Source organism: Equus quagga, unplaced genomic scaffold, assembly GCF_021613505.1.
Source record: "Equus quagga isolate Etosha38 unplaced genomic scaffold, UCLA_HA_Equagga_1.0 151287_RagTag, whole genome shotgun sequence".
Lineage (NCBI taxonomy): Eukaryota > Metazoa > Chordata > Mammalia > Perissodactyla > Equidae > Equus > Equus quagga.
In genome coordinates, this window is record NW_025796878.1 from 5,474 (window position 1) to 18,973 (window position 13,500).

General features: G+C 49.8%; 1 protein-coding gene across 4 annotated transcripts; it reads right to left on the reverse strand.

The window, feature by feature from the left end:
- Window positions 1–1,917: 1,917 nt before the first annotated feature.
- On the reverse strand, window positions 1,918–13,171 carry LOC124233028 (peptidoglycan recognition protein 4-like). 4 transcript variants are annotated; one of them, XM_046650021.1, is made up of 9 exons: window positions 12,849–13,171; window positions 12,193–12,287; window positions 11,148–11,255; window positions 10,529–10,730; window positions 9,054–9,172; window positions 7,608–7,760; window positions 6,162–6,360; window positions 3,083–3,201; window positions 1,918–2,501 (listed from the first exon to the last, which is right to left on the reverse strand). In XM_046650021.1, exons 2-9 carry the CDS (start codon window positions 12,239–12,241, stop codon window positions 2,323–2,325), a joined length of 1,128 nt encoding a protein of 375 aa, XP_046505977.1. In that variant the 5' UTR covers window positions 12,242–12,287; window positions 12,849–13,171; the 3' UTR covers window positions 1,918–2,322. The 4 variants fall into 4 exon arrangements, with proteins under 4 accessions (XP_046505977.1, XP_046505978.1, XP_046505976.1 ...); XM_046650022.1 differs by having other exon boundaries at window positions 7,653–7,760; window positions 12,838–13,171; XM_046650020.1 differs by having other exon boundaries at window positions 12,838–13,171.
- Window positions 13,172–13,500: the final 329 nt, after the last annotated feature.

A 13,500-nucleotide genomic window follows, 5' to 3' on the forward strand; every position in this document is an offset into this window, starting at 1 on the left:
TCTTCTGTATCTCTTATCCATGACCTGTATTAGATTCTCTCCCAGGTGTTCTCCCCTGTGGGACTTGGTTCTAGAAGGGAGCCTTGGCTGGCTGGTGTCGAGGGTCATAGGAACCAACTGCTCCAGGTCCTGCAGATGCACCACAGAACCCTTGTTGGCACACACCGCTGGAGTGTGTAAATCCATCCTGATCTCAGCCGCTGAGCTGTCTAACCCGTTGGGCAAGTACCTCCTGGTTATTTGAGGTTCTCAGATCCATCAGGCCCCCTGCTGTTTCCTCTGTTTCCTCCTACACAGGTGCCCGTACCATATAGATCTTATGGCTCTTGGTGGTTTGTCCCCACCTGCTTGTATTTGCGGTTTGTGAAGAGACTTTGTCACTCCTCTGAGTTTATTTTGCCTGTGGGTTTTCATTTGTTTTGCTATCCTAGTTGCTTTATGTCTTTTTATGGGAGGGCTTGGGGACATTCAAAATTTATTCTAGGGCTACCATCTTCGACCATGCCTTTTTTGCTGTCACGCGTTTATCTTTGCCAGAAACAATGCTGTGTGAGACTCCATCATTGTGAATAAGGTGTTCAAGAAGTCCACAGGTGGTGGTGCTGCCAGAAGCATTGCGTGCAAGGTGGCACATCCATATCAAGTATCTGTCCTGGCCGCTAAACCTACCACAAGGTAATCAGCCTATTGCCAGGCAGTAGCTGGACCTCCCAGGTAACAGCCTCAATTGGGAACTCATCATTGGCCTCTGCCACTGGTAGGTTTGACATTCAACAGAATTGGTAGCCAGATGAGTTTAGCGAATAGATATTCATTGTTGTTGAGCCCAGGTATAGCCTTCATCTCTGCCGCATGAGTCCCTTGAGCAAGTACCCAGGTGTTTAGTGAAATAGACTAAAATCATCTTATTTACCTGATTTTTAAGACTCTGCTCTGCAACAAATACCTTTTGATGAGCATTCACGTGGGACACCGATTGCCCAATCTTACTCTTTCCAGTCCTTGGTCATCAGGCCAAACCATTAGCCACTGCCCACAGGAGACATCTTATCATGCAGGCAAAGCAAGAAATACATATACTGCTTAAAATTCTGCTCTTTTAGAGGGGAGCATGTGGACAGGAAGAAATCGATGGAGGAGCAGTGTTCAGGGAACATGTGAGTAAATCCCTTCAATAAGGAATCACAGCATGACTGGAGAATAGAAACACAGATCTTCCACAGCATGGTCAAAATCTATGGCTCTTTATACACAATTTTTTTCCTTTTATTTATCCTATCAGTTTTCCTCTGTCTCTCCTACCCCTTTTTCCAGACCAAGACCCAGAAAAAACAAAGGACACATCTTCTGCTTCCAATAAGAGATTGAAGAGCCCGGGCAGGGAGGGCTGCAGAGTCCCATGACTCTGGGTCCTCGCTCAGCCCAACGTCCAGAGGGCTTGGCAGGCAAGAGAAGGCAGCAGGCACTGGATTGACTTGTGTGAACACAGCCCGGACATGGGCCTGGAGGAGTGCAACGTCCCTGCCCTCAGAAGCTCAGAGAGGACAGGGACACAGAACTCTAGAGACACAGCAAACATTCCAGAAAAGGAACCAAAGCCAGCTCTGGCCCAGGACTGGGAGGGAACAGGAACAGAGAAAATGTTGGTGGGATGGGGGACTGTCCAGGAAGGCATCCCCAGAGAGGGGACGACAGAGGAAACTGGCAAGGGACTTGATCCACTTATTCATTTCGTCATCCATTTCTTCAACAAATATCTGTCACACTTACTGGCTTCTAGATACTGCTGAAAAACTGAAGACACAGAGAGGAATAAAACCGGATGACCTCACAATCCAGTGGCGAGAACAGACACGTCTATAAAAAATAGAGCCCTGAACTCAGGGCTGCATCCAAATATGACAAGTCAGCATGTGGGCAGAGAGGAGGGGCTGGGTATTGACCTGGCTCATGGGTGAGGTTGGGGGCTGCCGGGCAGACAGCAGGGGAAGGCACACCAGGCAGAGGGGTGTGAGCAAAGGGAATGAGAATTCAAACGTGGACCAGCCTAGATTCTCACCTGGCTGAGGAGGTGGGTGCCCAGGGGAGAGGAAGATGAGGAGAGAGGAAGGCTGGACCCAGACTCAGAGGGCTGGGAATGCCCAGCTATGGGGTTTGGAGGATGCTGGAGGATGCCAGCAGGAGAGGACCATACTAACCCAAGACAGGAGGGGTAGTGGCAGGGAGGGGACACGAGGAGTTGAGCTAGGATGGAGGGTGAAAGCATGGGCGGCTAGAAGCCGGGTGGCAGAGGGAGCAGCCTCAGAAGGAACAGGGGCTCCCTCAGTGTTTGAAATGAGGCCAGGAGCTGATGATGTTGTACAAAGCCTGCCCAGGAGACAAGGTTTTGATAAGATCACTCTGTGCCACCAGCAGGTAGTTGGGATCCAAATATCCCTCATCCACTGCACACTGGATCAGGTTCTGGGCTGCCTCCAGGGCTGCAGCATTGGGCGCGGTACCTGCAAAACACAGCTGGCCAGTCAGTTATAGGATTCCAGAGCACCCTGCCCTGGACAAGACACACTCCTAGATCCCTCCCCGACCCACCCAAACCACCAAGATAGCATATCTACTGTTGCCAGCTACTCTATAGGGACAGACAGAAAACCAAGTCAAGATTTCAGATTCCTCTGCACCAAAGTTCTTCCTGAATCAGAAGAGCAGAGCCTGAGATAATATACACAATTATTACATCAAATTTTAAGCTGGGAAAATCCAGCATTTGCAAGCACTAAAATGATGCCTGAGTCTGATATCGTTGTCTTCCGTGTCAGATATTCTCCCTCAAACACCATATGGTCATGAGCCACATAATGACATTTCGGTCAACAATGGACCACATATACAACAGTGATCCCATAAATTAGTACCATATAGCCCAGGTGTGCAGTAGGCTATATCATCTAGGTTTGTGTAAGTACACTCTATGCTGTCCACACAAGGACAAAATTGCCTAACGATGCATTTCTCAGAACGTATCCCTGAGGTTAAATGATGTGTGACTGTACAATGACCACTACTGCCCAAAGCATCCACTTACCTGAGAAGGTGCCCATGAAGGCGATGCCCAGGGCAATGTCATTGTAGCCAGCAGTGTGGGAGCCTTGGACATTCCAGCCCACTCCTTCATAAAGGACACCATCCTGGCCCACGAGGAAGCTAGAGGACAGCAAGGGGAGATGGAGATCAGCATGAAAGAAAGATACTCTGGGATTGTTTCCTTCATTCATTCATGCCTTTACTCATCAAACGTTGATTAGCTATTGAATTCTAAGCACTGGATTGTAAAAAAGACAGAGTCCTTGCCAGTAGTGTGCTAGCAAACCAGCTCACACGGGGGAGATGGAAGAGCAAGAAGCCCAGATTTGTAGCCTTTGCTGATTTCTCTGGTGTAAAACTCCCAGCATGGCTGATTACGGGCTACCAATGATTTAACAACTGGTTCTCGAAATTCCTGAATCTCCACCAATCCACTCTCATGAGCCCATCTGGCTCCAACACCACTGCTGCCCCCAGTAGCTCTCAGTCTATGAAGAAAAAAGGATGACAGTTTGCCACCTGCCCTGTCACACTTCACCTATGGAACTGCTTCCCCCAAGGTGACCTGTGACCTCCATACGACTAAGTATAAAACACACTTCTCTGACGGTGCCTTACCTGATCCCTCTACATGTGCCCTGCAGACCCCTCCCTTGCAGCTTCTCAAGCATTCTCTCCCCTCAGCTCCCATCCACTGTACTTTCCCAGCTGTCTTCTTCTCTGGCTTCTGCGCCTCAGACTTCTCTGCACCTCGTCTTCCTGTGCCCTTTCCTGTACATGTGGGGTTCCTCAGGATGCTGCCCTAAGCCCTCTCCCCTTCTCACTCGACACGTTCTCCCAGGACTAACCCATCCGCTGCCTTTGCTTCAGTTGCCACTCAGGAAAGTCCACTTGTCCATATCTGGACCCACCTTTTTCCCCACCTGTTCTGCCTTCTGGGACCCCCATCTTGGTGAAAGGCACCACCACCCATCCTCTAATCAGCCCCAGCCAGAAATACAGGCATCAACCACCGGCTTCACCCACTGCTTCTCCCAACCACTCTCCCGCATCGACCCCTGCACCCTCTTCATGAACCACCAACATCCTTTGACCTCTTAGATTCCTCCGCTCCTCTCCACGGCAGCTGCCAGCCCCCAGCCGTATCACCACCTGTCTTGCTTGGATTGCTGCACAGTCCTCAGATTGATCTCCCCACCACCAGTTTTGCCCTTTTCCTCTCCATTCCTGAAGTTGTGAGTGGCCTTCTAATACAAATCTTATATCAAACCCTGCTGCTTTCAGCCCTTGTAACAGAGTCCAAACCCTCCAGCTTAAGTGACAGGATCTTTGATGATAAGGCCCCTGTTTTCCTCCCTAGCCTCACCTCTCACCATACCCCTCTTTGGCATCTATTTTTATCATGATAAAATTCTCTCAGCTCCTCAAAGCCACCATTCTCAGTTCTGCATCCAGGCCTTTCCACAGAGGTCCTTTCCCTCTGCCTGAAACACTCCTCTGTCCTCTGACCAGCTCCCACTCATCCCTAAGGTCCCAGCTAATGTGTTACTCCCTGCCCTAGCGCTTCCTTCACATCCATTCCCTCAGAAACCTGAGTGTTTCAAACGCTTCCTGTTTACACCCTGTGCATCCTCTATCATAACCCCTAATGTACTCTATTAGGATTTATTTGTGTAATTATCTTTCTCTTTCACCAGACTATTAGCCCAGAAGGTAAGGACCATATCTGAGCAACACCTGATGGCGTCCCCAGAGCAGAGCCTAATGTCCACACAGAGCAGGCACTCAATCATGTTCTCAGTGGGTTAATTTATACCAAGTGGGTGTTTCCTCCTGACTGCAGACCATCTCAAGGTAAGCAAACAGCATGGTCACTGAGTTATGATACAGGGGACACAACAAAAGGCCAAAGCCAAGGGACAGGAAACTGCCCTCTGAAACCTGAATGGGAAAAGGGAAAGGACCTCCCTCAGCCTATATCATTTTCCAGTGTAGGATTTCCAAATTTATAGTCAATTCTCAGGTATCCACTCTAATTGAAAAGAGCAATTCTGCAAAAATTCTGCATAGCAGGACCTAGCAAAGCATGTGGTAGGCTCCAATAGATGATAGATCCTAGAGAAAAAGTTTTCTCCTATCTTCAAAGGGTTGTTACTAAAATGGGAACAGAGAGAGGAGAGGCAGTCAGCCCAGAAGATATGCCAAGTAATGGTAAATCCATCTAAGGCAGGGTCTCTGCGCACAGGTTGGTGGTTGCACCCTGCAGAGAGGAGCCTGGCTTTGGGGCAAGTAGGGACTAAAGTCCAGCTGCACCAGCTAAGCCGTGAAGAGCCCTAGGAAAGGGCTCCTTTGATTGTTGTGCACCAATATGCCATCTGGGCCAGTGGTGGCCCATCCTAACACTTAAAATTCAGTGTGACTGTTTCTGTACGTTAGATGGCATCCAATCCCAGACATCTTATCCACAAGCTCTGAGAGCATCTTTCAAGAAGTTTCTACTCTCCCATTAGGTTAGTGCCTTCTCTATTAAAGAATTACAGGCCTTCGCATTAGAGAAATAAAAAGGTATTATCTGGTCTCTCCCCTGCCTTGAAACAGGAAAGATATTCTCCCAAGAAGGTTGAGAGCTCCCAGATGCAGAGGAACAGTCTAGCACCAAGGAGACACACTTCAGGTTGTGGCCAAACTGAGGGGCAGAGCCTGAGCCACTGAGTAGTGGGAGGCTATTACAGGAAAAAGGCACAACCTTTAGATTATCCTTTCTACAGGTTTCACAGTCTTGCATGCATACAACTTCCTCTAATATCTTTTCAGCAGAGCCTTGGCCTCCATCATGTCAATATATGACCTTTAAAAAGGACACACGATTGGAGAACATGCTCGAGGGGAATGACCACTCCTTTAGCTATATCCTAACTAGGACCCACCCAGGGTTGTGTGAGAAATCAACGTGGTTATATATGGAGCACCTCTCGTATGGTGAGCACTCAGTAAATGTTAGTTCCCTTTCCCCTCCTTTTCAGAGGTTCAGGGTCTGCCCGCAATGGAAAAGAAGCCCTCATGTCCTCAGGTTGACTTACTTATACCCAATGTCGCAGGAGTTGAATCTGTCCATCAAGAGGGACTGGATATCTTGGACCAGCAGGCGGCACTCATCAGACATGTTGCAGACTCTCCCAGAGGTGTGGATGATGATGACGTACTTAGCCGGGAGGTTCATCTTGGGGCAGTGGGTCTCCCTGGCCTCCCAATCAGACCGAGGGACAATGTAGGGGCAAGCTGTGGTGGGGCAGGAAAACATGGACGTGAGGATTCATTTTGCCCACCTTGTCACCACCTTACTACTGAACATCCTCACCACCCTCTGGGCATCCTGACCTGACCCTGACTGTGGAATTCGAGAGATCCCAGCAGCTCTCAGAACAGCCCACCTGGGAACAGCGTAAGTCTGCATAGAGGGATTGGACTCAAGAGGCAGGAACCATACACCTGTGGGTTATAACCCAAAAAATAGAACCGAGAGGACAGTGGGAATGTTGATCCTGAGGGGACATGGATGATTTATTCCAAGAGCATGGTGTGCTTATTTATCTGCAGGATTGTCTCGTGTGTGTGTGTGTGTGTGTGTGTGTGTGCATGCGTGCATATGTGTGTGTGTGTGTGTGTGTACAAGTGGAACAGAGCCTTTTGGAGAAATCAGCTGAATTTTCATCTGAAGACATGTCTTTGAAAGTTACTTATAGTCCACAAAATTCTCTTTCAAAGTAAGCAGTTATTAATATTGCAAGATGGCACCAATCCAAAGGCAGAGATCAAGTTTACTCAGAGCTTTAATATAATAGAGTTAATTTTCTTTACAACTTTATTAAGCCCCAGAAAAGGCTGTAAGTGCTCATTAACTATACTGATTTTGATGTTCCTGCGTGTTAAACCCAAAATCTACCTTTTATCTGCTTTTTATTACCTAAATTATGTTAAAATCTTCCTCTGAATTCAGTGTAAGCAGTGACTTAAGCACGTCAGTCTATCCGCATTGTTCTAGTTTTTGTGTTCAGAAAGATGTGCGTTTGTGCTTGTGTGTTCGTATATCCCATCCCTCTCCATGGTTCTTTTTTCCTCCACAGCACTTTTCACTATAAAACATACCAAATATTTCACTTGTTTATTTCTTTATTGTCCTTCTCTCCCTCTAGATTGAAACTCCATGGGGCCACTGTTCCCGTGCCTTTCCTTCCTTGGAATATCCTCAGTGACTAGCAGGTGCTCAGTAGATGATTGTTGAATGATTGAAGAAGTGAGTGCACATATATTACACCAGAGATAGTGCATGGCTCTATCATTCTAGGAATATGAAGGATAAAGACATGACCTGAAAGGTCCCACTCAAGGTTTGCCAGTCCTAAAGTTTCAGAGAGCTAGGTGACCATTTGCCTGTCAAAATGAATCCAATTGTAGCCTGACTGGAAGGGTCACTCCCATGGTGGCGGGGACTCTGGAGGGAGGCCCAGCGGGCCTGAAGGCCTTACCTTTCTTTGGACTTGCCTTCTGCAGAGGGGCCAGGCAGTCCTCACCTTTCACAAGAAGTGGCTGAACATACAGAGATGACAGGTGGCCCTTCCGGACAGCAGAGGAGATCAGGCCTTCCATGGCTGACAGGGCAGCAGGGCTGGGACTATGGCCTGGAAAAAGGTGATCTGTGGGAAACCTTGGTCTGGCCTGAGTTTCAGGGGGCTGTGGGAAAGGATGGGATGCCTTGCCAACCCCTGCATAGCTGTTGCAGGGGAATAGGCTCATCCCCCAGGTCGGAAAGCCTGAGAGTCAAGGACCCACTTAGACAGAGACTCGGTGGCCCAAGACGAAGACTTTTCCCAATGACCCACCAAGATCTCATTCATCCTCTTTCTCTCTGTCTCTGTGGAACAGCTGGAAGGCGGTGTCATGCTCAAGGGCACCCACCTGACCGGGTCAGGGTTTCCCATCAGTAGAGGCCCTTCCAGGCACATGCTGGTCTCTTTACCTGCATTAACTTCTTTAATCTACACCACAACCCTCTGAGGTAGATTCTGTTGTTAACCCCATCGCTCACAAAGAGCAACTTGAGGCTCTAGGAAATAACATGCTCAAGGTTCCACAGCTAACAAGGTGATGCCCAGGAGGCAAAGAGTGGTCATGAAAACAAACCAAGCTGAACACAAAGAGTCTTTTGGTGTCCTGGAAACCACCCTGGAGATGGAAATGGAAGATATAGGCTCATGCTCTGATTCCTCTCCTTACAGCTGTGTCACCTGGGTCACCCACCTCTCTGAAACTCAGGCTGTACCTTTGTGTCTTAGTGACCATGAAATTTCTCTGGACCATCTCAAAGGGTATTGTGAGGGGACAATGAGAAACTAGATGTGCAAGAGCTTTGTTACCAGTCAAGGGTGCAGAAAGTCAATGGATGGTCCTGGAGTATGTATGTAGGATGAGGGTGGAGTGGGGCCACAATGAGACTAGAAGAAAGCGGAAGGGACTCAGGGATCAGAGCCCTCAAGTGGTTTTTAATAATTGCATAGAAAATCTTGGAGTGAGAAAGATGGAAGGAGAGGCTCCTTTCAGGAAATAAGAAAGCACAGCCTGGCGCTACAGAAGTGATAGAGCTAGAGAGGAATATGTGATAGTCGTTGACACAAAAGTGAGAGCTGAAGTGATCCTTCCAAGATGAGAGTGGGAGGAGAATAAGGCTGTGGGGAGAAGACTGGCTAGCACCTGCACTGTGAGATGGCCAGAGGAAAAGGATTCTGCTACAGATGCCACAGAGGGATCCCAGAGCAGTAGGAGGAGGACCACTAACGCCATTCATGGAAGTCAGGGGAGAGGAGAATTCCAGGAGAGAGTGGATCATCAGGGAAGTATGAGAAGGGTGGGGAGACAGTCTGGAGACAAAGAAGTAGATAACTCTTCCGAGAACGGACAGCTGAGATGACCATTACCTTCCTTGGTGCCGAAGAAGGCAAAGCCCAGGGAGATGTTGTTGTAGCCCTGGGTGTGCATGCCTTGGATGTCCCAGCCAATACCTTCATACACTCTGCCATCGTCCCCAACCAGGAAGCTGTGGGGCAGGGTAATACAGGTTTAGTGGCTGGCACATGGCATATCCCTGCAAGAGGAACCACTTACCCAGCCTCCAAAGGGAGAAGGGCTCCAGCCACATTCCCTAAAGAGAATTGGCATGGACTCATCCCAGATGACGGAAAGACCAAGTCACTTATACTCATCCTGAGAATTCAGAAGGACCCACCCCTATGCTCCCCACCTCCCTCCCTTGTTCAAATGCCAGGGTTTTATATAAGTCATCCTGCACACTCAGAAGGAGAAGAGGTCCTGGAGCCTCCACAGTAACTAACACAAACCCAACCACACAATGTAAGCTTCTTCTCAGCTTCTACATTTCCTCAAACATGGCCTCCTCCTTCCTCCAAAATGCATACTGCCCGTGTAATCTCCACACAGCCTGTTCATGTGGTTTCTCCCTGCCAGGGTGACTGTCTTACATAGACTTCCCAGGAAGGAGAGCCTCAGACAAGGACACGGATGCCCAAAGTTTATTCAGGAAGGGATCCCTTGAAGTCAGAGTGAGGGAACAAGGAGAGTGATTGGAACAAAGTGGGTGGAACTGAGCTGGCTTCACCATGGCCACCTGGGTCTCAGTCCCTCTGCCGACACATGACCTTCCAAGTAACTGTGTGTATGCACCTTAGAATTGCCCCTTAGAAGGACTTCGGTCTAAGGAAGTTATATACAACTCCTGCTCCCCGGGGGGCATTAACTCCCCTTCACTCTCAGAGTGTTGAATGAAAGCCTGAAGCAGAAAAGAGAGAGATGCAGTGGGGACTTGTGGCAGAAAGCCATCACCATGCACAGGAGCTATCCACCCTAGCAGAAGTCAGAGATGGGCCAAGGGTATGTGGTCCTAGGCACCAAAATGGTCTACGAGAGTGACCTCTGGGGTATGAGATGCCTCACCCAGGTGAAAGCGCCTTCGTGCAGTGTAGTGGGACAGGCGATGGGCAAAGAACCAGTTTTGAGCTTGGTCCCATCGCCCACAGCATGGGGACAGTAACGCCTGCCCTACAACCTCACACATCGTCGGTGGAGCAAACGCACTCATGCGCATGGAAGTCATTGGTAACCTGCCATGTGCTGTGTGGCAGGGGAGAGGCAAGCAGAAAGTATGGTTATTACTTAACCTTCCTTGCTTCCTTTTAGGAGATCTCAGAGTCAAGGACCTCATAAAAATTCCAAAGGATTTGGAATTTTAAAGAGTTTTTTACTGTTTTATTCACTACAAACCCCATATAACCTCAACTGGAAAATGAGGAAAACAGTGATAAGAAGGAATGAGAGAAACACCCTAAGGAGAAGCTTTGACCACGTGCTTCCACGTGCCTCCAGCCCAGCCTCTTACTTGTAGGCCACGTCACACCAGCTGTTGTTGTGCACATGATGGGCCTGCAGTTCCCGCAGCCTCTGACTACAGACAGTCTGGTTGTGACACTCCAGTCCAGGGACGTGGTGCATGACAAGAAAATTCACTGGAGAGGTCAGGTGTGTGCCACAGCCAACAGCTTCCGCCCCCCACTCCTTGCGAGAGACCACAGTGGAGACATCTGTAGCAGAATCACAGGGGAGTGCATCTTGTCCCATTGCTGCCGCATTAGGCCCCTGGGCCATACAAGCCTTCTAGACTGTGTCTGCCCCATGGTGGTGAGAGAGCCCTAGGAAGAGGTCTTCAGCCAGGGGGCAGCCCTCCTCTTCTCACTTCCACATCCTCATTTCACTTCTACTCGCCCCCAGGTTGGGGGACCTGTGAGTGCAGAGGCTACCTCTCCCTTTCCTGGGTTTCGGATCCCTCCCAGCACCACCTCCAGCCCCCAAGGCCCATGGCCATCTGTGCAGGTGGTTTGCCAGTGCACCTCTCTGCATCTCAGCCCCATCTGCCCCCATCCCAGCCACAAGTGGCTGTCAGATCTGAGCAACACTTCTGATCACATGAGAAACTCCAGCCAGTCTTCAGGCCTCCTCACCATTGACACCGAGTTTGCCTTTTTCAATGAGCTGGGTGATGTTGCCAAACAGGTACCGAAGCCCCTCTGACATGCGTTTAGCTCGTGTTGCATCCCAGGGGGAATCACCTGCAAAGGAATATTCCACTCGGCATCAATCCTCAGAGAGCCCTAGAATGAGCCATCTCAGGGGCACAGGCTCAGGACAGAAGTGGCCACCTACTCTCCACAACCCGTCTGCCTTCCCAGATCCCCAAGCCCTCTCAGGAGGCTGACCTCCAGGCTGACCAGAGGACCACCTCCAATAGCAGCACGTGGCGTGGTTTTCTCCAACACCAACTCCAAGTTATCCCCCAGGAATACAGTCAAATAGCCAAGGGTAGGGAGTCGGAAATATTGATTGTCCTTTACTCATCAGCTGTATCTATACACACAATTGGCAAAAAAAAAAAAAAACAGCCAACCTGGAAATGCATCCAGACACTTCAACCACCACATCCTCTCTCGTGTGGATTTACCTAATGGAAGCTACGGGCGAGACTATGTGCAGAAGGGATCAGAACAACTTGCGCAAATCAAGTCAGTTGTTCTGGAGGGGATAGATTTGGGGGGCACTTGCTATGCCCACGCTCCTGTGGGAGGGACCATGGGGATGACATCCTACCCCCAAGGAACTTTTTCTTAGTGACAAGCACAAACCCCAGTCATAGGCTGACTCTGGTTGACATGATAATAATACAAATAAGATCATTATTCTCATTGCCCAAATGCAAAGTCCTTCATGTGCATTATTGCATTTAACCCTCACAACAAGCTTGGGAGATCATAACTTTGTCTGAATTGTCATGTGGGAAAATTAGGGGTGAAAGAGTTGAATAACTTGTTTGAAATCTTTGCTGGAGGTGAGGCAAGGATTTGAACTCGAGTCTATGGACTCGCAGTCCTAAGTTCTAAATGCAAAGCTATTCTTTGTCCCTGAGAGAGAGCAAGCATTTAAAGAATTCCTATTATGAGACTTTAGGATGATCCTTCTCAGTTACTCTCTGATCTAAGAAGGAAAACTTACCCCAGACCCCGAGACCCAGAACGGAAAAGACACGGAGCCACAGCAGCATCCTCACGTGGTCCCAGGACACCGACAGGGAGAGTGTAGAGACAGCCCTGGAAGAGAGGCTGACAGTTAACCCACCTGTGATCACTCTTCAAATGGGACAGCCATCTTACTGCACAGCACCCCTGTCTGGCTCCCTGCCACACTGTGGGTCTCCTGGAGGCCAGCACCTGGCCAGGCTTCTCTGGTCCCCAGCACATCTCAGGTGGTCATCGGATGGGGAAACACCCTCATCCTCTTTCCCTGGGCAACTTGATTTCATTGAGTGCCTACTATGTGCAAGGCCTGTGTGGACATTGGCACATTCAGTCTTATTTAATCCTCACACTAACCCTGCAATGTAGGATCGCTGATCCCCACTCTTAAAGAGGAGACTGCAAGATCCAGGAATACCAGGACCAAGAAATCCAAAGGCACATGGATGGGTCTAGTACAGAGAACTCCTTCCCAGGGGGGGACAGGGTGAGCTGAGGGAGTACAGGACTGGGAGTGCCCCAGGTCTGGGGCCTAGGACATTTCCTGATCTTAACACCCCACCTGGCAGAATCCTGTCCCTCTGATGGGAGAGGGCTTCTCAAGAAGAAACACACTCACACTCACCCCAGAAGTACCTGTGGGTCCCGTGCTGTCCCAGACTCAAAGGTCAGGGTGCAGGCGGCTCGCCCCTCATTGGCTGGCAGTTCCTCCCTTCCAGACTTGGCCCTGGCCCTGCCCTTCTCCAGTTGCAGCCTCCTCTGGCCTTCACTCTCCCGCGCACTGGAGGGCACTCCCTCCCTGGGAAGGAACACTGGGGCTCTGGCTTTCCAGAGAGAAGGGGAAAGCCCAGGATCCCTAACGAAAGGTAGAGAAGAAGAGAAGGGCAGAGTTCTGAAGCTCCGAGCCAGTGTTGTCCACACTACCGAGAGGAACTCAGTGAGACAGACTCAGGCTGAGAGCAAGGGACTCGCCCTGTGAATAAGCCCAGGTACCTCCTCCCTGGGAAAGGACGAGATTGCCCAATGCTCCCTGAGCTCCTTCCTCGTCCCCAGCCCTCTGGAAGCCCGGCCAACCTGGAGGTGCCTGAGGGACCTGGGGTAGTGTCCCAACATCTGGAGACTTGCTCCCTGTGGAGACAGATCTGCTCTAGGAGTGCGAAGACTGGGGGTGGAGGTCACTCACCAACGCCCTGCCCCACACGTCCCCTTCCACCTGGGTCACCAGCAGGGGCAGGATGGAGGCAGAGCAAGAGAAAGGGACATTCCAGGAGGCAGCACACAGTGTGTC